Here is a 24,813-nt window from a genome sequence, read left to right as displayed (position 1 = left end):
TAATACTTTTTTTTTAACACGAGAAAAAATTAAATTCGGGAATTCTTACTTTCTAACAATGAACGCAAAGATTCATTTTTTTAAAAATTATTTTTGTTTTGTGTGTATGTATGAATGTGCACTTTCTGCACGCATGACCGACCACCTTGCTCTGTCAGGAGAGGGTGTTGTGAGCCACTGTGTGGGTGCTGGGAATCGAACCAGGAAGTGAGTACTCTTAACTGCTGAACCACTTCTCCATCCCGTGGGAAAGATTTTTAAATAACAAAGTGTCATATCTAAATAGCACAACTCACTTTTGTAGTTGTTACTGTTTTATCTCTAGCCCGGAATAGCCTTGAATTCCCTATGCAGCCAGAGGCCTCCTTGAATGACCTGCCTGCCACCACTACCAAGTGCTGGGATTATAGATGTGTGGTGCTGCCATGACCAGTTTGTTACTGGCAACAGAACCCACGTCCTCAAAACCCCCTTTTGTGAAAAGACTGATTTGCTTTTTATCTGAGCACCTGCGCTGCCTTGCTAGTTAGTGTCAGCTTGAATGTGCTGCGTGTGTGGGTGTACACACACAGGCTGTGAGAAGATGCTAAGTGTCTTCCTGCACTGCTCTCTACCTTATTCTTTTGAGGCATTCTCTTACTGAGCCTGAACCTGTCCCCAGGTATGGTCTCAGGCATGCCTGTAACCTCAGCACTGTGGGGACAGAGACAAGAAGATAACTAGCCTTTGCTTGTGTCCCAGGCTCAGTAAGAGACTCTGCCTCAAAAGAATAAGGTAGAGGCTGGGCAGTGGTGTGGGCAGTGGTGGTGCAGACCTTTAGTCACAGTACTCAGGAGGCAGAGGAAAGGAGTTCAAGGCCAGCCTGGTCTACAGTACCCTCTTATAGCCTTTTTTGTTTTGTTTTGTTTTGTTTTGTTTTTTGAGACACGGTTTCTCTGTAGATTTGCGCCTTTCCTGGAACTCGCTTTGTAGACCAGGCTAGCCTTGAACTCACAGAGATCTGCCTGCCTCTGCCTCCCAAGTGCTGGGATTACAGGCGTGCGCCACCACCACCCTGCTCTCTTATAGCCTTTGTGTGTGCACACCCACACACAGAAGCCACATTTAAGCTTACACTCATGTACACACGCACACACATTGAGACAATAAAGTTGCTCAAATAAAGAGCAAATGAATGAGCAAATGAATTTTGAGCTAATGATATCTACTTATGTAGTATTGCTTGCTCTGAATTATGTTAACACAAATGTTCAAAACCTAAAAAGAACCTGAATTTTAAAAGGAATTAAATTTAGTTGGGTATGGTGTTGCATACCTGTGATCTCAGGGCTCGGTAGAGGCAGGGGGATTGAAGCCAGCCTGATCTATATGCTGGGCATCTGACTCAATGCAGGGACAGGAATGAGGTGACTCAGCAGATGAACACCCTCGTCCCTGAGGCTGATAACCCTAATTTGATCAGCAGAACAGTGTGGAAGGAGATAATCGAGTTTTGCTCGCAAGTTGTCTTCTGACTTCTAAATGTTTGCCGTGGCACACATGGCCCACTCTCCACAAAATAAATAAATAAATAAATAAATGTAAAAAAAAACAAAACAAAAGGGGAGAGAGAGAACTCACAGAGGATGCAGCTGCCTCTGCCTCCCAAGTGCTGGGATTAAAGGTGTGTGCCACCATATCCAACAAGATACAAATATTTTTAGGTGCCTTTCCACCACCCCCACCCCCCCCCCCGCAAAATCAGGGTAGTAGAGTCAGTCTTAAAATGCTACTACTATGCTGGCAGAGTCAGGTGGAACTCTGTGAGTTCAAGGCCAGCCTGGTCTAAAGAGCACGTTCCAGGACAGGCAGGGCCACACAGAGAAACCTGTCTCAAAAAACCAAAAAAACACATACATAAAATGTTATTGTTAAAAATAATTGGGTACATAGAACTTGTTTGGGGAAGCAGTTTTCAAATTGCATTCTTTTTTTTGTTGTTGTTGTTTTGTTTTGTTTTTCGAGACAGGGTTTCTGTGTGTAGTTTTGGAGCCTGTCCTGGATCTCACTCTGTAGCCCAGGCTGGACTCGAACTCACAGAGATCCGCCTGCCTCTGTCTCCCAAGTGCTGGGATTAAAGGCGTGCGTCACCACCGCCAGCTCAAACTGCATTCTTGTTGAGTTGATAAAGCTCTCACCGGTGTAACTGTGCTTTTCACATGTTGAATAATAGTTTACATTTATCCCCCCTCGGGTACCAAGCAACCCAGGCTGGCTTCCAATTCACGATGCAGCCCTTTTCTGACCCTCCTTCCTCTCCCTTGCAACTGTGGAGACAGCAGCACTAAGTTACATCCCCAGCCCTAAAAAGACAACTTTTGAGGAAGGGGGCTTAAACAAGCTCAGATAACTAGAGCGGTTATGGCAGGGATCCAGGGGGACAGACAAGGGGAGACTAAGGCAACTGGAGAGAGCAGTGGGGTTCGTTTGTGTTTTGTTTTTACCGTGTCACTGAGAACTTACTGGAGGTCAGCACTCTGCCACGTGCTTGGGGAATGAAAAGTGCGCCCGAAGCAGATGCCAAGTCAGGGAATCTCTCCTACCCCAAGATTGAGGCTCTCCTGCCGGCCGGGCTTCCTGGTGGCCCTGTGCGCTGGGAATTCAGATGAGTAAGACAAGGCCAAAAGCGGACCTTCATCCTCCGGCCAGCAGGGGGGGACATGCCGCGCGCCTTGAAGCCTGCAGACGCTCTCTTCCGCACGTCGCCGGCGTGCTGGCGGTGCTACATACTGCGCATGCGCACGGCGCTCCGGCCTTTTTCCCCCCTAGCGCCGCCGGGCCCGCAGGTCTGTGTGGAGCCGCGGTTGCGGGTTGCTGTTCCGCAGGATGGTGAGTGGGCATCTCGGGCCCCGGGGGCCGCGCGCGCACGGGGCGTGCCCCCTCCTCTCGCCGGTGCCCGCTCGGGGTCCGTCTTGTGCGGCCTGGGGCCGGATGGCATTCGATCCTCGGCTGCACGGCCGCCGCTCCCAGCGTGGCCTTAATGGCTGCCGGGGGGAGGGGCCGCGGCGGAAGGGGGCCCAGGACACGGCTTGCTGGGGCAGGGTCCCCGCGGAGCCCCGGCCGCCTCGGCGCTTGCCCAGAAGGCTGCGGGGTGCAAGCCTGGCCCGGGCCGGGGAAGGGGCCTTTAAACCAGGGCTGTCAGTGGAGGTCGGAGGCCGTGGCATTCCTGCATCCCGGAAGGGAGCTGGCGTCATTTGGGATTCGGCGACTCCTAATCTCTTGCTAGATAGCGGCTGGTGCTCGTTTTCAGAGTGTGGTTGAAACCGGGCTTAGGAGGTGGGGTGAGGGTGTGCGTAGTCTTACCTAGTGCGCGGTTCTGTGTTGGTGGGGAGTGATACCTGAATGTACTCTGCGGGAGCACTGAAGCACCCCGTTTAGGTCTTCACCAAAGGCAGGGAGGAAGTGAGATTGGTGGGGTTAAATGCTCGAGGTGAGGTGCGGTTTTTGGCACAGATTGCTGTATAGGTGAATGCTTCCCAGAAGGTCGGCACAGGGATCAGTTGGTACCAGTTCACGGGAAAGCAGGTACAGGAATTGGAAGGTTGTTTAAAGACAATACGAGAGTGAGTTTGTACCTGTTAAGTATCAGTAGGAACCTGCAGTTGTGGAGGGCTGAGGCTTGGGTCACCGCCTTGCTCCTGCCAGCCATCTGTACATGTTTTCTGATGCTTAGCTGTGTGTGCTTCATGAGGAAAACCGCTAGAGCATCAGTTCTCAACTTGTGTGTTGGGGATCACATATCAGATGTTTATGTTACAGTTACGGAGTAGCATCAATTTAATTGGTTGGGGTCACCACAACATATTAAAGGGTCAGGGCATTAGGAAGGTTGAGAGCCACTGATCTAGAGTGAGCCTTGATTCCAATCAGTTTAGAAGTATGCTACAAGTTGACAGTTGTATTAACTTGCTCTTGAATGTTACATTGTTAACATGGTTAACTCAAGTCAGAGGTATAGACTAAAGCCTATTAACACTCAGAAGCTTTCAAATTCTGGGTCGTCTTGGGTTATATAGTGACAACCTATCTCAAAAATATTGAATGAAACATTGAATAAAACTGATAACATTTTTGTGTTTCCTTTAAAGGGGTTTGTGAAAGTTGTCAAGAATAAGGCCTACTTTAAGAGATACCAAGTGAGATTTAGAAGGCGGCGAGGTATGGGCAGCTTTTCCTGTTTCAGTTTCTGAGTCGGCTTCATGGTGGAACACCCTTCTTAGTTTTCTTCTTTCTTGCAGAGGGTAAAACTGACTACTATGCTCGGAAACGATTGGTGATCCAAGACAAAAACAAGTACAACACACCCAAATACCGGATGGTAGTTCGTGTAACCAACAGAGACATCATCTGCCAGGTGAGTTCCCAGTCTGAGCATTGTGTGGCCGACTCTACGGCTCTTTTAGTCATGTGCAGTTAGTAGGTTTGAAGCTGAGACTTCAGAATTGCTATTTTGGTTTGGAAATCCTGACGCAGTTTTTTTGAGTTCGGGAGAAAGGCTGGGGAAACCTGTTTGTATGAGGTCTAGTCTCCCAATTACAACAGAGTAGAGTTTGTCATGCACTGCCCCTGGCTTTTACTCTATGCCACATTACTCATTAAAGAGGCTCCAGTAATTGTTTCAAAGTGGGAAGACCCACTTTTCAACATTTTATTTAATGTGCATTGGTGTTTTGCCTGCATGAGGCTGTCAGGTACGCTGGAACTGGAGTTACAGTCAGTTGTGAACTGCCATGTGGATGCTGGGAATTGAACCCAGGTCCTCTGGAAGAACAGCTTAACCACTGAAGTGTCTCTCCAGCCCCCAAGGCTGGTAACTGTTACGGGTGATTGTTGTTGCCAAGCGGGATTACCACCTGGGCTATGAAGTGAGAGCCTGGTTTGAAAAACTAGCTTGCTATTTCTTCTGTTTGAAACGAGTTTTAAAATGTACAAAACATGTCTTCCACTTTGGAAGCCGGTGGCAGTTCCTGTATTCAGAATTTTCATCACTTAGCTGGTTAGGAGATAGGTACACTTGCTTTCTGTGCGAATGTATTGACTGTGAAGGCAGGGTTGTCTGTTTTTTGTTTTGTTTTCGAGACAGGGTTTCTCTGTGTAGCTTTGCGCCTTTCCTGGAACTCACTTGGTAGCCCAGGCTGGCCTCGAACTCACAGAGATCTGCCTGGCTCTGCCTCCCAAGTGCTGGGATTGCAGGCATGTGCCACCACCGCCCGGCTTCAAAAGATATTTTTAATTAATTGTTGTTGACTTGATTTTTGGGGTTAGGGGTTTGAGACTGGATCTCACTCTAGACCAGGCTGGCCTGAATTCAGAGATCCACCTGCCTCTGCCTGTCGCGTGTGCCACCACAGCCCTGCTTTTTTATTTTTCATAATCTATTGTAATTAGGTTCTAGTGTGCTATGTGTTTTAGCTGTACTGTGTTTTTTGCTAAGCTGCTGTGTGGTTGACCAAGTGATAGATTGTAGTTGTAGGTGTGAGGGCGACAACACACAGATGGGTGTCGTTGAGCTGTCTCTTCTCCCCGCATCTTGTTGAAAGTCACTTAGACAGGTACTGAAGCAACAAGTTACTAACCTGGTTTTTCTCTCACTGTAGATTGCCTATGCCCGTATAGAAGGGGACATGATCGTGTGCGCAGCATATGCACATGAGCTACCAAAGTACGGTGTGAAAGTCGGCCTGACAAACTATGCTGCAGCCTACTGCACTGGCCTGCTGCTGGCCCGCAGGGTATGTGCACCTTCAGGAGGGGTCGGCTGTTTCCTGGTGGCTTTAAGGCCATTGGCAAGGAATGGTGGGAGCCATGTGGTTTGCTGTCTTTTGTTTAATTATTTGTGTGCATATGTGTGGGGGCACATGCCTGCCACACACACTGGAGGCTCGGTCAACTGCATGAGTGTCCCTTCCACCCTGTGTGTTCCAGAGATGGGCCTTTGATCATTGGGCCTGGTGCATTAAAATATAGGGTTGGGGGTACTCTACTTCAGATCCTTAGAACCTATTTTGATGGGATCTCTACCACAGGAAGTATGCATATTACATAGACATTAGAGTTTGAGAAAACATCCTCACCACTTTGGGGGGTGGACATTAACAAGGTTTGTTTTTGAGATTGACACCATCTATTAGTAGGAGGTGAAAATACAAAGTTTGCCTTATTTTTGTACTCAGAACTCAGTGTTTTGCCCGGGAGTTGGCAAGCATATGCATCAGTGTTGACCCTGTCATCATAGGTCGCTAAAATACCCTTTTTTAGGGGGAAGGTTGCTATGATAGGTGTAAGGCCTTGGCTTATGGTTTCACCATAGCCACATAGTGTACCAGCAGAGGAGCCCCCCAAATTAAGCCCAGAGCTGCAGTGTTCCTAAGCTACATCTGATGACATTCAGTATTTAGATGTTGAAATTGTACCTAAATAGGACTGAAGAAATACAGAAATCACATGAGTAAATGTAAGATTCGATTCAGTACATTGTTGTGATGTGAAATACATTTAGTGATTTGAATGTATTGAGATAGGGTTTTATGTTGACTTCTCTGTTCATAGCTTCTCAATAGGTTTGGTATGGACAAGATCTATGAAGGCCAAGTGGAGGTGACTGGAGATGAATACAATGTGGAAAGCATTGATGGTCAGCCTGGTGCCTTCACTTGCTATTTGGATGCAGGTCTTGCCCGAACTACAACTGGCAATAAAGTTTTTGGGGCCCTGAAGGGAGCTGTGGATGGAGGCTTGTCTATTCCTCATAGGTAATAAATAGTATTCAAGGTTTCTGCCTTGACTCCAGTATTTCCTGTTCATTATGTTGGATTGTGGCAGTCATTCAGTGTCTGCTCTATGTTAGGTACTGTGCACAAAAACCTGAGACCGGGAAGAGCTTTGTAACTGTATTAGGAAAGAGGAGACAAGGTCTCACTGTCTATCCCAAGCTAGTCTGGAATTTGAGATGATAATCTTCTACCTCTGCCCCCTTGGTGCAGGGATTAAAGGCATGTGCCGCCGCCACCTGGCCCCGTGCATTTTCTTTCTCTGGTTAGAGTAAAAGTTGGTTTATTGAGTTACAGAGAAATGTGGCTTTTAGAATGCACATTTAAGCCGACCAGCACTTCACAGGCAGAGGCAGCATATCTCTGTGCGTTTGAGGCCAGCCTGGGCTACAGCTCAAGTTCCAGGACAGCCAGAGTTGTGACATAGAGAAACCTTGTCTCAGGAAACCAAAAAAAAAAAAAAGTAGAATATACATTTGGAGACAAAAGCTAAGCTGGGCAGTGGTGGCGCACACCTGTAATCCCAGCACTCGGGAGGCAGAGGCAGGAGGATCTCTGTGAGTTCCAGGCCAGCCTGGTCTACAGAGCTAGTTCCAGGAAAGACGCAACGCTACACAGAGAAACCCTGTCTTGAAAAACAGGGGAAGAAAAAAAGATTGCTGGACATTCTTGGAAATTAAGTAGATTACTGTGTGATTCCTCAACGTTAGTGCATATTCACTTATAAAATTCTTCTTGAATAGCATCATTGATTATGACTTTAAACAAATCACTAATTTCCTCTTTTCCTAGGTACCACTGAGAAATAAAAAGATTTGAGGGTTGAGTTTTTTAAAAGTGATAATCTGGCTATGTGAATATTTGGGGGGAAAGAGCAGGGCTAGAGCACAGGAGTTTGAGACTACCCATGAAGATGAAAAGCAACATTTTGTTTATGGAGTTTTGATCTTGGGGAATTAAGAGCTGCCCGTGATGACATCCCACTAACTGAGCAGTTAGTAGTTGGTCCTTTGATTGCATATGATGCAATAATTGTTTCAAGACGGGACTGATGGCAGCTTCAGAAGTGAATTCCTGGGAGTGTAGTAATTTCTTGTCTGTACACTAAAATATGAAAATTTCGTTTTAGTACCAAACGATTCCCTGGCTATGATTCTGAAAGCAAGGAGTTCAACGCAGAAGTACACCGTAAGCACATCATGGGTCAGAATGTGGCAGACTACATGCGCTACTTGATGGAGGAAGACGAAGATGCTTATAAGAAACAGTTCTCTCAGTACCTCAAGAACAACGTGACTCCAGACGTGGTAAAAATTTACCTGAGCATGCCTGTTCACTTAAATACTTGTTTCAGTGGGTTGTAATCTTAACCTAGGCTTATTTCAATTGCAAAATGGAAGGTTGCGAGTTGCTGTGTAGGTAGATAGGCTCCTGAGCCGCTTCTGCCTCAAGTGAAGTTAGCATATTGGGTGGGACAAGGGTTTTTCGTGCTGATGGATGCAAACAAGTGTAGCAGGAATGGGGAGATTTCCAGTGCAGCTGTGCAGACTCGATCACTAGCTCTGCACAATGTGGCAGCGGCTAAGGGAACCAGGTTTGCTAGAGCAGTTGTGGTGACAGCAATGTACCAACCTCAAACTATTGAGGTGACCATGCTGTCCCAGTACATACAGTTCTGCTTTTTTTTTTTTTTTCCATTCTTAACTTTTTTTGAGACTGGGTGTCACTTTCTCCTGAATTTAAACAATTAAACAGGGAGTTGATATTCAACCAGGGCTGCCTTTGAACTTAAAATAGGCCTGATTCCACCTCCCAAAACCCTAGCATTGGAGTTAAAAGCATGAGCTGCTTTTGGGATGGAATGAAAAAATTCTTTTTAGAGTTTATTAAAATCCTAGGGAGCTGTAGGGGTCATGGGAAGAATTGTGTTTACAAGAGTGAATTTGATATTAGAAAATTGGGATGATGTATATATTAAGATAGTGGAATAATTGAAGACCATAGTTTTTGAATTTTTAGTAAAAATACAGAGCACATCACATTGTTATTTCAAAGCTATTATAATTGTAAAGTATGGGTTGGAAAATCATTTTCTGTGGTCTGTGTGCTTTGGATATCATCTTAAGACTAAATTTAGAGCTTGAGCTTTTAGGACAGGAAAAGCATGAACAATGATATTATATTTCAGTCTTCCTGGGTCTTGTACTGACCCACTTACATTATATTTGTCCACAACGTCAGATTCCTGGGCTTTGGATGCCTGCGTGACAGAAAGGACATTGGATCCCATTATAGATGGTTCTGAGCCATCTCTCCAGCCCTGAGATGTATATTTCTTAATGCCTTCTTGTGTTCATGCCACTTTGCTCTTTGGCTAATACTTTTTATTTTGTGGTGGTCAGAGTTAAACCCGGAGTTTGGCAGGGATAGGCATACATGCTCAATCACTGAGCTTGCATCCTGTGGTTCATTTCACCTGGAGCATTCCCGTCCTGTGTGCCTGTAGGGTTCTCTGCAGACATGGTTTTCCATGTGAATGATTTTTTACTAAATCAGTCTCAGCTATGTGTGAAGCTGTATTTACATATGTGAAGTTGTATTTATTCTCTGTTGGAAAGAACCAGGTTATTAACTTTGACCATTTGCAGTTTCAGACAGGCTTGCTCGTTGTGGTGCACTGTATAATGGAGGGCTGAAGCAGGGAATTGTTTTCTGAGATGGAATCTCAGTATGTATAGGGAGTACTGCGATCACATGCTTGGGCCACCACATTCAGCCAAGACGTTGTTGTTGTTGTTGGGTTTTGTGTGTATGTGTGGTAGTGGTTTTTTTGTTTGTTTGGTTTGGTTTTTCGAGACAGGGTTTCTCTGTGTAGCTTTTGCACCTTTCTGGATCTCGCTCTGTAGACCAGGCTGGCCTCGAACTCAGAGAGATCCGCCTGCCTCTGCCTCCCGAGTGCTGGGATTAAAGGTGTGCGCCAACACCGCCTGGCTGTTTTTTGCTTTTTAAGACAGGGTTTCTCTGTTTAGCCCTGGTTGTCTAGAACTCACTATGTAGACCAGGCTGGCCTCAAACTCACAGAGATCCACCTGCCTCTGCCTCCAGAGTGCTGGGATTAAAAGGCGTGTGCCGCCGCCGCCACCATCACTTGGCAAGAAATTAACTTTTGGAGGGGATTTTGAGGCCTGCCTTATAATCCCAACACTAGAGAGATGAGGCAGGGTTTGGAGTTTGAGTCCTCAGTTTGCACTTCATGGGGACTTTCTTGAGGGGTGGGGAAAGAATTGAAATGCTGCAGTCTACAGTGCAGTGGTCTTCCTGCATCATTTCCCTTCTAAACCACTTTGTCCACATGGAATGACTCAGTGTAGAAAGCTGGATTACAGTCACTTTAATAAGCATGCTGAGATCAAGCTAGCTCTTGGACACCTACTTAAGGGGGCTGCAGTTAATACTAGACATTCAGGATTACAATCTTGAACTTCATTTTTTTTTTTTTTTTAAGGATTTATTTATTTATTATGTATACAGGGTGTTTGACTGCAGGCCAGAAGAGGGCACCAGATCTCATTACAGATGGTTGTGAGCCACCATGTGGTTGCTGGGAATTGAACTCAGGACCTCTGGAAGAGCAGTCAGTGCTCTTAACCACTGAGCCATCTCTCTAGCCCGAACTTCATTATTTTAAACGAGCTTTAGAACCAAGTTTCCAGCAACAAAATCTAATCCAATAGGTAATGTTTAGGGTTCTAGAGGCCGTACTAGCTGCCTCATAAAAATTGGCAATGGTGGAGTATGTCTTTGGTGCTGGAAATTGCTTTAAAAGGTATGTCATATAAAAGTAGATGGTAAATCTAGGGTTTATGAGATGATAAAATTAATAATTTCCAAATTTTGTGGGGTCCCTCACTTCATGTCCTTGTCCTTACACTCAGTTGTGGTATGTCTTCCTTTTATCCCTGTTTAGCATCTTATAACCTCCTCTTGTTTGGGCATGTACCTTTTGAAAGAAAGTAGGTCAGCCGGCGGTGATGGCACACGCCTTTAATCCCAGCACCTGGGAGGCAGAGCCAGGCCGATCTCTGAGTTCGAGGCCAACCTGGGCTACCAAGTGAGTTCCAGGAAAGGCGCAAAGCTACACAGGGAAACCCTGTCTCCAAAAAACCAATAAAAAATAAAAAAATAAAAAGAATGTAGGTCAGGCAGTAGACTACAGAGTACGGTGAATTTCTATAAAAACAAGTTTGTTGTAGACTCTAGGGATGGCTACCTTCTCACATGAGTAGACCTTGAGAATGCTGTAAGGAAAAGGTGGGCTATACTTGGGGGTTTAAGCAGGTAACATTGGCTGTATTAAGTTCCTTAGAGAACTTAGCAGGACAAACTAGAGCAGGCAATAAAGTGCTATGCCTTAATAATAGGGCAGCTGAAGTGAAGGCAAATACTGTTTGCTCTGCTTTGTTCCAGATGGAGGAGATGTATAAGAAAGCTCATGCTGCTATCCGAGAGAATCCAGTCTATGAGAAGAAGCCCAAGAGAGAAGTGAAGAAGAAGAGGTGTGTGTGCTACCATTCTGTAGGAAACAAGTTTCATCTTGCTGGGGAGGTTTCCAGTGCAGCTGTGCAAACTCGATCACTAGCTCTGCACAATGTGGCAGCGGCTAAGGGAACCAGGTTTGCTAGAGCAGTTGTGGTGACAGCAATGTACCAACCTCAAACTATTGAGGTGACCATGCTGTCCCAGTACAGTCATGCATGTTTTACTGGCTACCTATAGGAGAAGCGTAGTCACAGATGCTTCTTCACAGCACACAGAACATCCTAACAATTCTGCCTCCCAGTCTTGAATAGTGGGCTTGTAGATCTGAACCATCATGCTTAGCTGATAATGGCTTTGAGTTTTAGATGGAATGAGCAATGAGAATCTAGCCATTGCAGTTGAGTACATGCACTCGAACTTGAGATGGATGTGGTGGGATTGTGATCTCAGCACTCTAGAGGTTGAGGCATGAGGACTGCCATGAGTTCAAAGCCACATAAAGGATGGATATATCTATAAAAGTCAACTCTCCAAATAAAGAGATTTCCAACCTCCATCTAGTTATAAAATCTGTCATGTTCAGCTGAACTTGGGAGATACATTCCTGCCTTACTTTTTGTTTTGTTTTGTAGGTGGAACCGACCCAAAATGTCTCTTGCCCAGAAGAAAGACCGGGTTGCTCAAAAGAAGGCAAGCTTCCTCAGAGCTCAGGAAAGGGCTGCTGAGAGCTAAAGCAGTTTTCTATGAAGATTTTTTCATAAAGATAATAAACTTATTGACTAAGCAGCCATTTCTGTGTTGGTTAAGCTGTTATTATGAAACCATAGGGGGTAGCATGAAGGCATGAAAGCCAAGGAGTGGAGCTCAGATCCACCTGCCTTTGCTGAAATTAAGGGCAAGTAACACCATACCTGGCTGAGAATTCTTTTTTCCCCACAAAACAAGCTAAGTTCAGCCCCCCCCCCCCCCCCCCCCAAAAAAAAAAAACAAAGCCATCTTACATGACTCCAGTAGAGCTCTTGGGTTTCTAGTCTTCCTGGAAGGAGTTACTCTCCTTTAGATTGTCAAATCTGGTAAGCAACAGACCCATGATCATTATTAGGACATAGTTCTTCCATCCACTTACTACAAGTAGATGGTAAGTGGGAAGAAAATAACCTCAGAGTCATTCTTGAAAGCAAACCAATGTGACTGTACGGCTGGAAGATTTGGGAGTGACAGTGAAATTCACAGATTTAACAGTTGGAACAGAAAGGGTTGTGGCTTTTCAGTTTTCACTTTATGCAGAAAGGTATGTGTCAGACCTGAATATGCATAGAAAAATAAATTGGAAGGGTCAAGTACTAAACCTTGAATTTACAAGGGAAAGAACTAGGTGATATATTTATGCCTTTTAACAAATAGCCCTTCATCCCACAAGAAGTAAAAATTGTCTTCCATGATTTATACCAGTCTGGATACCTGTATGTCAGCTGAGGTGGTTCAGGTTTTGATCACCTCTGGTCTTAAAATGTCACGCTCTGTTTTGTGGAACTTGGCACTTCATGAAAACAGTCACTACTTCCCCAGCCTAAGATGTCTGTTAGCTGGTTGATTTCTAATCAGATCTAATTTCAGTCACAGTGGTAACTAACTGCATGTTACATGTGGAATACATGGTGAAGCTAAGTCATGCCAACAGTTTCCTCCATCTGAAGTTAGAATGTGTAAGTATAATACAATAAACCATTCTATAAACCCAACCTTTTAATAAAAGGAGTCATTTTAATTTACCTCTGTGGCATTTTTAATTTGAGTTAAGGTGCAAACTCTTACCATGCTAAAACATTAGTAAATTCACATATAAATTTCCTTGTTTAGACAGCAGCTTCAATGCAAATGTGTCCAGCAATGGGATTTGCTAACATCTACAGAGCACTCACTATGGAATGAGGCTTTTCACAGCATTAAATTTTTTTTTTTTTTTTAAGTCAGTCAAAATAGTTAACAGTGAATGTACTTGTGAACTTAGGAAGGGCAGGCAGGAATGAGATTTGGACATCTCTTGGCCCTCTTGACCTGCCATTACTGTCATTACACATTTAAGATGATGGCTTCATGGGTCCAGGGGACAGAAGCCGTCCTTTAAATGCTCTTAAAATAAGATTCTTAATGATGGCAATGCTGTCCAAATGAACTAAGAGTCATTTGTGTAGGAAATTTTCTTCCACAGTAATGTTTTTAGATTATTTAATATCAAAGAATGTTCCATTTCCATTTGGTTTGCTGTGACTTTGAGAGCAATACAAGAATAGAGTTGCTTTTCCAATTCTTCCCGGATTTCACTTGGAGCACCATGCAGTAAGTAGTCTTTGAGGAGTTGACAGGCTTTTGCCAAGTTTGGTTGTATCACTTCTGAAGTGCACTTCATGGTGCTCTGGTCACAGCTAGTTCTACAGTCTGTACCATAGACACAGTCCAGGTCAGACTCACAGTGGCGATCCTTAATAAGTTCCTTTAGGTTTGTCTCTGGCACAATTTTTCTCATGTCCACCATCTTCAAGTCGTACTTCTCATTATATCCTAGGTTTTTGGCACTAGTATCACACATGAGAAAGTTTCCATAGGGGCCATGGAAAACATCCTCCACAAATTCTAGAAGTCCTATGGCTATTTTGGCCTTTCTAGGCCATGATGGTGTGAACAACTGATCCATGCTTCTTCTGAACCCAGATGGAATAAGAAGTTCAATGACCCATGGAAGACTTATTCCGTAGAGAGAAGTATATTCAACACTTTCCATCACATAGAGATCACCACAGAATCCCATTAGTTTGGGGGTGTGTTCTTTGTCTTGAAGTATTACCATCAGAAGAAACTCATTCAACTGGAGAAGCGCCCATGCTGACTTGGCTTCTCCTAAGGAGACCTGGCCATCTCTGTCTCCATCAGCCACTGTCAGGATGAGGTTAACCAATTCAGAGAGGTTTCCTTGGTCACCTAATTTAGCCTGTCAAGATAAGGATTTGTTGTGTTATGCAGAAGGAATGAAAACTAGGAGGATCCTTATTTTAAGCTTGTGTAGTTTAGCAAGTAAGTCTTGAGTCTAAAAACCATACTGAAAAGTAGTTCTTCCTTGGCAGTCTAGAGTACTATGTGCAAGGGTCCTGAGTTTAATCCTTAGTCCAAAACAAACCAAAGGCATCTATGTAGAAGAGTAGAGTTCTTGTAGGTCATGTTACCATGCTAGCAGTTTTCTTGCTATAGAACCAAAGGACGCTCTGTAAATAGTACTTAGTAATGTTTTATTCAAAAATTATTTTTAGCTGGGCATTGCATGCTCTATAAAATAGTACTTAGTAATGTTTTATTCAAAAATTATTTTGAGCCAGGCGGTGGTGGTGCACGCCTTTAATCCCAGCACTTGGGAGACAGAGGCAGGCAGATCTCTGAGTTCTAGGCCAGCCTGGTCTACAGAGTGAGTTCCAGGAAAGGCGCAAAGCTACTCAGAGAAACCCTGTCTTGAAAAAAACCAAAAGAATGCCCTATATCTCCCAAATACTGAACATTATTACACATGTACATTGTGTGTGTATATATCTGTGCACACAGGCAGTATGTGTATGAATTTGGTGGGGGATGGGGTGGGAGCTGGAGGACAACTTGTGGAAACCAATTTTCTTTCCACCCTGTGGGTTCTGGAGTTTGAACTCAGGTTAACAGACTTGGTGGCAAGTGACTTGATTCTGAGTCATCTGCCTAGAATAAAATAGTAAATTCTAATTACCATTGTTGTTTTTGAAAGTAAAACCTAAAAAAATTCTTAAACTAAGAAAAACCTAAACAGGTCTTCCTTTCTTTTGAGATGGTCAAATGTAGGCCAACATACTCTGAACTGATTCTCTTGCCTCTTCCTTCCAAGACCTGGGATTATAAGCATTCCCCAACATGGATTTCTTTAGACTTAAATAATAATTTCAAATCCAGTGTAATGGCACACACCTATAATACTAGTTCCTCAGAAGGCTGAGGCAGGTTCCATTTATTTTTATTTTTATTTTTGGTTTTTTTGAGACAGGGTTTCCCTGTGTAGCTTTGCGCCTTTCCTAGAACTCACTCTGTAGCCCAGGCTGGCCTCGAACTCACAGAGATCCACCTGCCTCTGCCTCCCGAATGCTGAGATTACAGGCGTGCGCCACCACCACCCGGCTGAGGCAGGATTCCAATTCAAAGTGAGTTTGGTCAATTTAGTCTATTTCAAAATAAGTTTTGTTTTTGTTGCTGCTGCTGTTTTGGTTTTTTCGAGACAGGGTTTCTCTGTGTAGCTTTGGTGCCTGTCCTGGAATTCATGCTGTAGACCAGGCTGGCCTTAAAAAACTCACAAGATTTGCCTGCTTCTGCCTCCCGAGTGCTGGGATTAAAGGCTTGTGCCACCAATTCCCAGCTTCAAAATATGTTTTTAAAAAGATAAAAAGGAAGGGCTAGGGATATAGTTTAGTGGTCCTTGGTTTATTCCCCATATAAGAGGAAAGGACAGGATGGGAATCCAGGTATCTAGACTATATTAATTTTATTTCACTTTTTTGGTATCAGATTTATTTATGCACATGGCCTATGTAGCCCAACAAAATTGGCCTCAAACTTGAGGCAACTCTCCTGCCTCAGTCTCCCAAGTAGCTGAGATTACAGGTATAAGCCTGGCTCTGGTTATCAGTTGAATGTCAAAATGTCCAGCAATCTAGAGTCCCTCAATTCTATTTATACTTATTATAAATATAAAGGTAAATATCCTCCAACTTTTTTCCCCTTTCTTCCGAATCATTTCTTCAGGATGGAGTCTCTAATGGAAGTAACAGAATGTCAACACTACAATGATGGAAGACAGGGTCTGTGGGTTCCTCTGTAAGAATGCAGCTTCATACTGGAAGTGTAGGACTAGATACACTCACCTTAAAGAGACTGTAGACCATTTCTTTGAATTTCTGTACAGTGGTTCCCCTGGTCGGTTTATCAAAGAGCACTATTTCTTTTCTTGGCTCCAATTCAGTTCCAAAATCAAGATGAAGAGCTTGTTCCATTTGACATTTCACAACACCTGGTAGATTATCCCAAATTCCTAAATACATCTTTGTGAAAAAGAATGGCAAGTTAGTGTCATGAGAGGAGACTACAAAGCATACAGCTGCATTTTTTTTCAGGGCCCCCTTCTCTATAAAACATAAACAAGCACTGAACCACTCAGCTAGATCTGTGACTTGATTTTTACCCTTTTGAGACTCTGTGTAGCCCAGGCTGGCCTCAAACTCAAATCCTCTTGCCTTAACCTCCTGAATACTATGTGCACGACAGTGTACCCAGCTCCTGACTTCATTTCTAAATGCAGATCTGAAGTATTCCCAAAGCCTTTTCTTTAAATGACTTAAAAGATGACCATAATACAGACCTAAATACGGTTCCGGAAGGTACAATAGAAGGGTGTCAGACAAAAGTAAGGCCACTATGTTCCATTTCTCTGGTCCTAGATTGGCAGGAGACTGTACTTTTGTGTAATGCACAAAAAATGTGCAGCTAAGATTTAGGGTCTCCCTAAGCTGTTTAGGCTGGTGGCAAATAGTGGACATGAAGTGGGTATGTAGAAATTAACATTATATAGTATTTACTACGTTTTACGCAAGGCTAAGCTCCCTGCAACAGCTCCCTAGTGGTGTGTTAAGCTTGGAGTAAAGTCAATTGCGATGGAAACTCAAAGAAGACATCAGCGAAGCACAAGGAATGTGTGCTGAGGGTCTTACAGGCGTCATAACAAGTGGTCTTCCACCAGTGACTCCCAGTGGGTGGGTCTGCTGCAGCCTTCAGGAGCTGCATGTGTCCGAATGCCGAAGCAACTGTAGGACTTAACCTTGATGTCTGTCTTTTCTTTCTGTCCCCTCATTCCTCCACTGGGGATGGGGATGGTTTTTTGTTATTTTCCCTTTTAAGACAGGGATTCTCTGTGCAGCCCGAATTTACTGGAACTTGCTCTGTGGACCAAGCTCAGAGAACCCCTGCCTCTGCCTCCCTAGTGCTGGGATTAAAGGCGTTCACCACCACACCCAACCTGTAGTTTGATTTTTGATACAGGTATAGCAGGAATCTTAAATGGTCTTATTAATAAAAATAAATCCGGGCCGGGTATTGGGGTGAATGCTGGAAGATCAGAGAAGCAGAACATGCCACAGCTTCCTCACCTCGCCAGTTCCTCAGCTGGTCTTGTTTCCTCAGACTGGAAGCTTCTGAGTCCTCATCCAAATGGATCTCAGCTGAACTGCTGCTCAAAAGCCTAAAAGCTTAACCAGCCAAATGCTTAACCAGCCAAAATGCTGCTAGTTTCTGGTCTTCACGCCTTATATAATCTTCCTACTTTCTGCCATCACTCCCTGGGATTAAAGGCGTGTGTCACCATGCCTGGCTGTTTCTAATGTGGTCTTGAACTCAGAGATCCAGAGGGATTTGTCTCTGGAATTCTACGATTAAAGGCATGTGCTACCACTGCCTATCCTCATGTTTAATATTGTGGCCGTCCTGTTCTCTGACCCCAAATAAGTTTATATCAGGGAACACAACACCACCACATACAGGGTTTCTCTTTATGTATCTCTAGCTGTCCTGGAACTTGCTACATAGTACTAGCAGCCTAGTACTCTGAATTTGCAGCCTTGAACTCACTGAGATCTGCCTGCCTCTGCTTCCCATACGTTGGAATTAAAGGTGTGCTCCAATACACCTGGCATAGATGGGAATGTTCACCCCCAGGACACTATACCCGTAGAGTTACACATGACTTAACAGAGGGCCCCTGTGGCTGCGGATGTACTGGAAGGTGGACAGGAGAGACCTGCCCTGCAGAGCTGAGTTTTCCGGAACGCAGCTCAGGCTGTGGCTCCCCTTGGGTCATGTCAGTTTATAAAGCCGTGCTCTGACCACCAGGGGGCACAAACTGATCCATCGTGGGTTGTGCCAATAAATAATGGCAATCAAAATATACTGAATCCTAGTAGGAACACAAGACAGATGGACTTTCAGTTACACCAGGTGGAAGTCCTTCACAGGGGACTATAAAAAAGCCGAACCTCAAGACTGAAGCCTGACAGGCAGGCTGACTCAGTCACTTGTCCTGAACCTCATCCAGGAAAACTGCCATAATCTCTTTGATGGTAAGTGAGTAGAAGTTTTTCTACATTGTATTTATCAGTTCTTTGTGGTTAATTTATGATTAAGCTCATACTCCTATGCCTATAGTTTAATTCCTCTTGAAGTATGAGCTCAAACGCTATCTTTAAAAAGCTTCCCTGAAAAAAAAAAAAATCTTCCCTGAATACCGACTTGATTATGGTGCTGATTTATTTATTTATTTTTGAGACAAGATCTCATGAATCCCAAGCTGCCTCAAACAGGCTATGTAGACAAAGGTAACCTTATCCTCCTGGCTCTACCTGCTTGAGAGTTGATATTAGAGGAACCTGCAGTGCTATGGACAGAAGCCAGGGCCTTGTACAGGGAAGGCAGATGCTCGCTCGACCAATTGAGCACATCCCAGCACTGAGTACCAACTCCCACGTACACCTGTCCCCACCTCCTCTGCTATTTCACCCTGTGTTTTCCCAGACAGAACACACTACGTTTATAGTGATTTTATAATTTATGTACTTATTCTTTGTTTATCTACGAGCTGTTTGTCTCCCACCCTTCTGGGTGATGCAAGGTGCTTGAGGAAAGTCATCCCACTTGTCTTCATCACCATCACACTCCTCATAGCTCCATCACACTCCTCATAGCTCAAATGGTGTCTAAGATGCTGGGGAAGGGAACTGAGAAGTCTGTTTTATTTCATTTGTATCAGGGTCTTTCTAGGTAGTCCAGGCTGACACTGAACTTGCAGTGATCTGTCTTAGCCCCCAAGTGCTTGGATTATATATAGACAAGCACCACCACGCCTTCCTTAATAAACACCTACTGAATGAATGTATCAAACTACACAAATGGAAATACATAAAATTCCTCAAGCGTTGATTCAAGAATATTTAGTTGTGTATGTTTTTGAGGAGGTGTTTTGTTTTTTGAGACAGGATCTTGCTATATAGTCCTGTCTGACCTAGAATTTGCTATGTACACCAAGCTGGCTTTAAACTTGAAATCCTCCATTCCCAGCTTCCTGATACACCGTGCTCAGCTTCAAGAATTTTTGGTTCGGCTTGGTTTTGGCTTTCCGAGACAGGGTTTCTCTGTGGAGTCCTGCCTGTCCTGGGACTCTGTATCTGCCTGCCTCTGCCTCCCTAGTGCTGGCATTAAAGGCTCACACCACCAACACCTGGAGCTTCAAGAATTTTTTAATAATGCTTTCGGTTTAAGGGAAATTTTGAGTTTAGCAGTCAGGTACAGGGCACACGATGGTAGAGACAGTTCTTAGAAGATGGAGACAGAATGATTAAGAAAAGCTACAGCCACAGGAGTTGAAGGCCAGTCTGGCTACATGAGACTGTAGCAAAATAGTAATTCACAATGGTGGTGGTGGTCAGAGCTACTGACGATCTGGAATATTTATTTAATGTCCATACCTGGTTGTTGGGCTTGGTGGACAGACATTTTCCAAAGTACAGTGTTTCTGTGACGCAGAGGCTGTTGCATGCAGGCCCATCAATAACTCCTGTTTTGTATTTATCACACTGAAAACCAGGAAATAAAAAAGTAGTAAGTGTTCATAAGTAGAAATATCTGAAGGATCTGAGTAATTAATAGTTACAGTCTTTAAAGGAAAGTTCTCAAGCCAGAAGGTGATGTTGCACACCTTTAATTCCAGCACTCGGGAGGCAGAGGCAGGAGGATATCTCTGAGTTCCTTTCATCAAATCTCTCTCTCTCTCTCTCTCTCTCTCTCTCTCTCTTTCTCTTTCTCTTTTATTTTCTCTCTTTTTGTTCTTTTGATACAAGGTTTCTCTGTGTAGCAGTGGCTGTCCTGGAACTCATTCTGTAACCCAGGCTGGCCAATGCACATGAAATAAGAATAAACAAACAAATAAATAACGAAAAGCTGAGCTGGAGGACACAGACCACCGGGCAGAGACTTTGAAGGGTATTCTGCCCTCTGCCTTTCCTTCTCTCCCACCCTTTGCTTCTTTGGCTACTATGAAGCCTCCTTCACCAACATGATGTTCTACCTCCTGCCAGGCCCAAAGCAGTGAATCTCCACAGGCATGGACCACAGCCTCGGAAGCTGTCAATCACAAGAACTCTCCTTCCTTTCAGCTGTTCTTGGGTGCACCGTCACCCGCCATGACAGAAACGTGACAAGAACACACCACACAAGGGAGAACAGTAACCAGTGGGAAAGGAAACATACTCAAAGTGGATTCCAAAAGCTTCATAGGGCCAGGCAGTGGTGGCGCACGCCTTTAATCCCAGCCACTTAGGAGGCAGAGGCAGGCAGATCTCTGAGTTTGAGGCCAGTGTGTCTACTGAGTGTGAGTTCCAGGACAGCCAGGACTACACAGAGAAACCTTGTCTAAAAACAAAACAAAACAAAACAAAAACCAAACAGGAAAAAAAGAATAATTCAGACTATGGATATAAATGAATAAGTAAAGAAATAAACATATAAGTAAAGCATCAATCAATCCTTTGAGCACTTGTGCAAAAAGATCAAAGCCCCTTCATGGGCAAGGAGTCAGAATGGGGTCAAGTGTCTCCCAGGCTACTTTTAGGGGTGGACAGCAGTGAGGCAATGCTGGAAGCTTTGGAAAAGGTAGTATGATTTGCTTGTGTCCTGGTTCTTTGTAAAAGCTGATGTCAACAGTGTTTGATTTGTGGCATCATTGTGAGGACTGAACAGTATGATAACTACAGGTTGACTGGAACTTCAGTAAGTACTGCATGATATCTAACCTTACTTTGCACACATTTTCTTCCGAGTAAAAAGCATCAGTGAGCCAGGCAGTGTTGACACACGCCTTTAATCCCAGCACTTGGGAGGCAGAGGCAGGAGGATCTCTGTGAGTTCGAGGCCAGCCTGGGCTACAAATCGAGTTCCAGGAAAGGCGCAAAGCTACAGAGAGAAACCCTGTCTTGGAAAAAAAAAAAAAAAAGCATCAAATGTTTCTGAACATTGAAGTGTCACAAAAGAGAGTTCTCACTTGAAGTTATTAAGGATAAATTTCAGCCAATAAAGGGATGAGTGGGAAAACGGAACATGGCAGCCAGTTGAAAAGCAGGTCTGGGATGAAAACAGCCATGGTAACACACCAGGAACTGCTCATGCAGTACTGCCTGTGTCCACTGTGTGGCAGGCACTGCCCCCAGGATCACACATCATCTTTTATCTTGTGGATCTCTGTGAGTTCCAGGATGGCCAGGACTGTTACACAGAGAAACCCTGTTTCAGCAAAACAGACCCATAGTTCAAATATAGCCTAATGCAAAAATAAGTAATTAAAGAAATGATTAAATAAATATGAAAATAAAATTTACTGAAAGGCTATGTAGGGCATTCGAAGTTAAGAGTTCATCACAGCAACCTGGGCTACCAGGTGACTTCTAGGCCAGCCTGGACTACAATGAGAGCCTACTTTTAAAGAGGCCTGGGGGGATGAAGAGGTAAAAGGAAGGAGAAAAGGAGAGGAGGGAGGAAGGAGGAAGAAGAAATCTAAAAGGAAACTTCAAGGCACATTCCTGAATAACTTGGGTTGAGGTAGAATTCAAAATGAAAAGGAAAAATATTCAGAATGGAACAACAATTAAAACTTGTAGGATACAAGCAGCATCTCTTAGAGGGGAATTTACAGCTTTAAATGCAAGGCTGAAAACATGAAACCACGCTTAAGCATTAAAGATGCTCAAACTTAAGGCTTAAACTATGTTAAGCCTAAAGAGGCTCATAAAACCCCAGCACTAATGGCAGCAGAGTAAATTCCTCAAGCTGTGGAGGCACAGGAGCAAAGAAATAGCAAGTACAGGAAAACCCAGGATTATCCGAAGCTCCATCTTTAAAAACTTAAATAAAGAAGCCTTGGCAAGACTGACCATGAACACAGGAGGGGAGGCAAGAACAAGCACGGACAGAAATGCACTGGGTAGCGGTAGGGAAAAATACGGCAATATATTTGAACAACTTTTTAGAAAAATATAAATAATGAAAACAATGCCAGAAGAAGCAGCAAAGCTGAACAAAGTTAATGAACCATTTAAGAAAATCTGTCCTAGACAGGCTCCCACACCATAATCCAGGCTGATCTGGAACTAAATAAATACCCAGGCTTGAACATGTGCCAACCCTCCTGCACTGACCTCCCAAGTGTTAGGACCTATAGGCATGAGCAACCTGGCAACTAATGAATATTTTAAATAACGAAATCAGAACTGGCGAGGAAAAGGGAATTGCTGAAGGAGGAAGCACAAGGAAGTAATGAGGGGAAAGAATCAGCACATAGTGTATGATACATTTGTATGGAGATGCTGTGAGAAACCTACTACTTTGTATGCTACCTAGCCACATAGATGCATGTTTGAATACGTGGTCCCCGGCTGGTTGAACTGTTTGGGAAAGATTAGGAAGTGTGTCTGTGTTGGTGTGTCACTGGAGGGGGGGTGGCTTTGACATCTCAAAGCCCATGCCATTTCCAGTTACTCGAGGGTAAGACTGTAATGTTTCAGCTACTGCTCCAGCACCATGCCTGCCTTCCTAATGCCATGCTTCCAATATGAAGTCATGGACTCACCCTCTGAAACCATAAACCCCAATAAACTTGTCTATAAATTGCCTTGGTCATGTGATAAGTGTGTCTTATCACATCAGTAAAAAGGTAACTAAGAAACTACCCTAAGAAGTTAATGAAAAAAAGACACACACAGACCTGAACCAACCGTGAAGTGTTTGCCTGGCACGTAGGAGGGGTCATTCCCAATACTGCACACCCAACAAAAACCATATCAGTGACCAAAACTCTTTCTTTTGCTCCAAAGAAAACAGGTTGAAGAGATCCTCTGTCTGTTGCCAAAAAGTTTTGTTTGCAGGCATGGAAAATGGAGCCTGGAACAGTCAGCCTCCAGAGCCTGTGCTGTTAAGCAGCAAGGTAAAGAGCTAGGCTGACAAGCTAGGCTGACTGGAGCTAACATAGCAGGTCTAAGGCTGACTCAGTCAGACGCCCCTTCTGGAGTCTCCACAGAAGGTCTCTGGTCACCCCCTCCCTCCCTTCACACAAGCCACCTGAGATGGAGCCACAAGTCCCATGTCGTCTTTGCAGGGCTTTGTGCCATGCCTGACATCATCATCAAATACAGATAGAAATACACATGCTGCGCTTCCCCCTAGGCACAGCGTATTCTAGCATAGAGAACTTCCGGGGCAGGATCGACAGCTGTCTCCTCCCGCTGCCCTGACCTTCAATTCTCCAACCTAAGATCACTCGGTTTAAAAAACTGCCCTTTCTGAATGCTTCCCTTTCCAAATGAACAATCGCCACATGCTCCTGGGCCTGTATCTTCCCCCCCTTTTTACTTGTATCCCCAAATCTAACATCATCTGCAGCCTGGCTCTCATGTCTACTGGAACATAAGATAACTTAAAGGCACAAGCTGTCTCGGGCATCTCTGAAGTACCCCTGCCCTTGGAGCACACTGCCCAGTCCTGGAAGTGCTCAGCAAATGTTTATTTAGTTTCCAACATAAAGAATGTAGTAATTTTGACTTTAAAATTCCATGGGAGTCAAAGGCAGGGGTGTGTCCCTGCAGTCCCTGAGGAGTTCAAGTGAACAGCTGAGAATGGACAATATAGTTGGAGTCCCTTTTTAAAAAATTACTAAAAAAATTTATTACCTTCCCATAATATCTAAGTTCCTTTTTGTTTTCTTAGTGCAGAGTCTCTCATTAGTAAATTACTAAGCAGCGACTAGTCCAGTATCCAGCTTTGTAAGAATCGGATTTCCTGTTGGGAGCATGGGCCTCAAGCCTGTCCTGCATCAAAGGGGCAGTCACAGGAACGGGCTCTTCAGCTTGTGGTTTCCCACCATAAATCAAAGGCAAGTCCACAGTGTGAATAAGCAGTTGGCTTCACAAAACTACAACCACTCTAAGCAAAGCTACAAAGTGTTCAGCTGTACATAAAATAACCAAGTTATTAGATAACTTTTAAAGAATTAAAAGTCCTAGACTAATTACTATTCTAATAAACAGCACATTTTGCCTTTGCTTGCACATATCTCATAGAACCAGAAGAGGGCACTATTTACCTTCCTTTTTATAAAAACCACTTGGCTTGAGGGATTCCTGCCCTAAACTACAGACTGGACCACAAGGGGGCAATAACAAAAAATATATGTATAGTACTTGGCTTTTAATGTTTTCAAAAAATCTATGTTCTAAAAATGTACTACAGATGTCACTTACAGATTGCTGCTTCTTAACAAGTCTAAAAAACCAAGCACACACAGAGACATACACACACAAGACAGACACACAGG

General features: G+C 44.0%; 2 protein-coding genes and 3 non-coding genes across 5 annotated transcripts in view; 4 read left to right on the top strand and 1 right to left on the bottom strand.

Moving 5' to 3' along the window:
- Positions 1-2,786: 2,786 nt before the first annotated feature.
- On the top strand, positions 2,787-12,138 carry Rpl5 (ribosomal protein L5). The gene is made up of 8 exons (XM_036200789.1): positions 2,787-2,868; positions 4,128-4,197; positions 4,278-4,393; positions 5,637-5,771; positions 6,589-6,791; positions 7,939-8,116; positions 11,277-11,365; positions 11,981-12,138. Exons 1-8 carry the CDS (start codon positions 2,866-2,868, stop codon positions 12,078-12,080), a joined length of 894 nt encoding a protein of 297 aa, XP_036056682.1. The 5' UTR covers positions 2,787-2,865; the 3' UTR covers positions 12,081-12,138.
- On the top strand, positions 7,775-7,868 carry LOC118592623. Its single transcript, XR_004946092.1, has one exon. It is a non-coding gene; the product is annotated as a small nucleolar RNA SNORD21 (small nucleolar RNA).
- LOC118592626 lies at positions 8,351-8,480 on the top strand. The gene has a single exon (XR_004946095.1). It is a non-coding gene; the product is annotated as a small nucleolar RNA SNORA66 (small nucleolar RNA).
- Positions 11,430-11,559, top strand: LOC118592625. Its single transcript, XR_004946094.1, has one exon. It is a non-coding gene; the product is annotated as a small nucleolar RNA SNORA66 (small nucleolar RNA).
- Positions 12,139-13,107: 969 nt separating the features above from the next.
- The window catches only part of Dipk1a (divergent protein kinase domain 1A), a 77,957-nt gene continuing 66,251 nt past the window's right edge, over positions 13,108-24,813 (bottom strand). Inside the window, exons 3-5 of the mRNA XM_036200788.1 lie at positions 19,922-20,029; positions 16,277-16,453; positions 13,108-14,337 (exon numbers count right to left, since the gene is read on the bottom strand). Coding sequence (XP_036056681.1) covers positions 13,525-14,337; positions 16,277-16,453; positions 19,922-20,029 — 1,098 coding nt within the window. The 3' untranslated portion in view covers positions 13,108-13,524. The remainder of the gene's footprint in view (positions 14,338-16,276; positions 16,454-19,921; positions 20,030-24,813) is intronic.

This window comes from Onychomys torridus, chromosome 10, assembly GCF_903995425.1.
Source record: "Onychomys torridus chromosome 10, mOncTor1.1, whole genome shotgun sequence".
NCBI classification, from domain to species: domain Eukaryota; kingdom Metazoa; phylum Chordata; class Mammalia; order Rodentia; family Cricetidae; genus Onychomys; species Onychomys torridus.
Note: the sequence above shows the minus strand (reverse complement) of the source record. Positions and strands in the feature narration are given on the sequence as shown.

Bases quoted from the DNA above. Each gene is read 5' to 3' on its own strand.
- Rpl5 (XM_036200789.1), top strand. The intron at 8,117-11,276 runs GTAAAAATTTAC...GCTTTGTTCCAG, and splicing joins ACAACGTGACTCCAGACGTG to ATGGAGGAGATGTATAAGAA. The intron at 11,366-11,980 runs GTGTGTGTGCTA...TTTGTTTTGTAG, and splicing joins AGAGAAGTGAAGAAGAAGAG to GTGGAACCGACCCAAAATGT.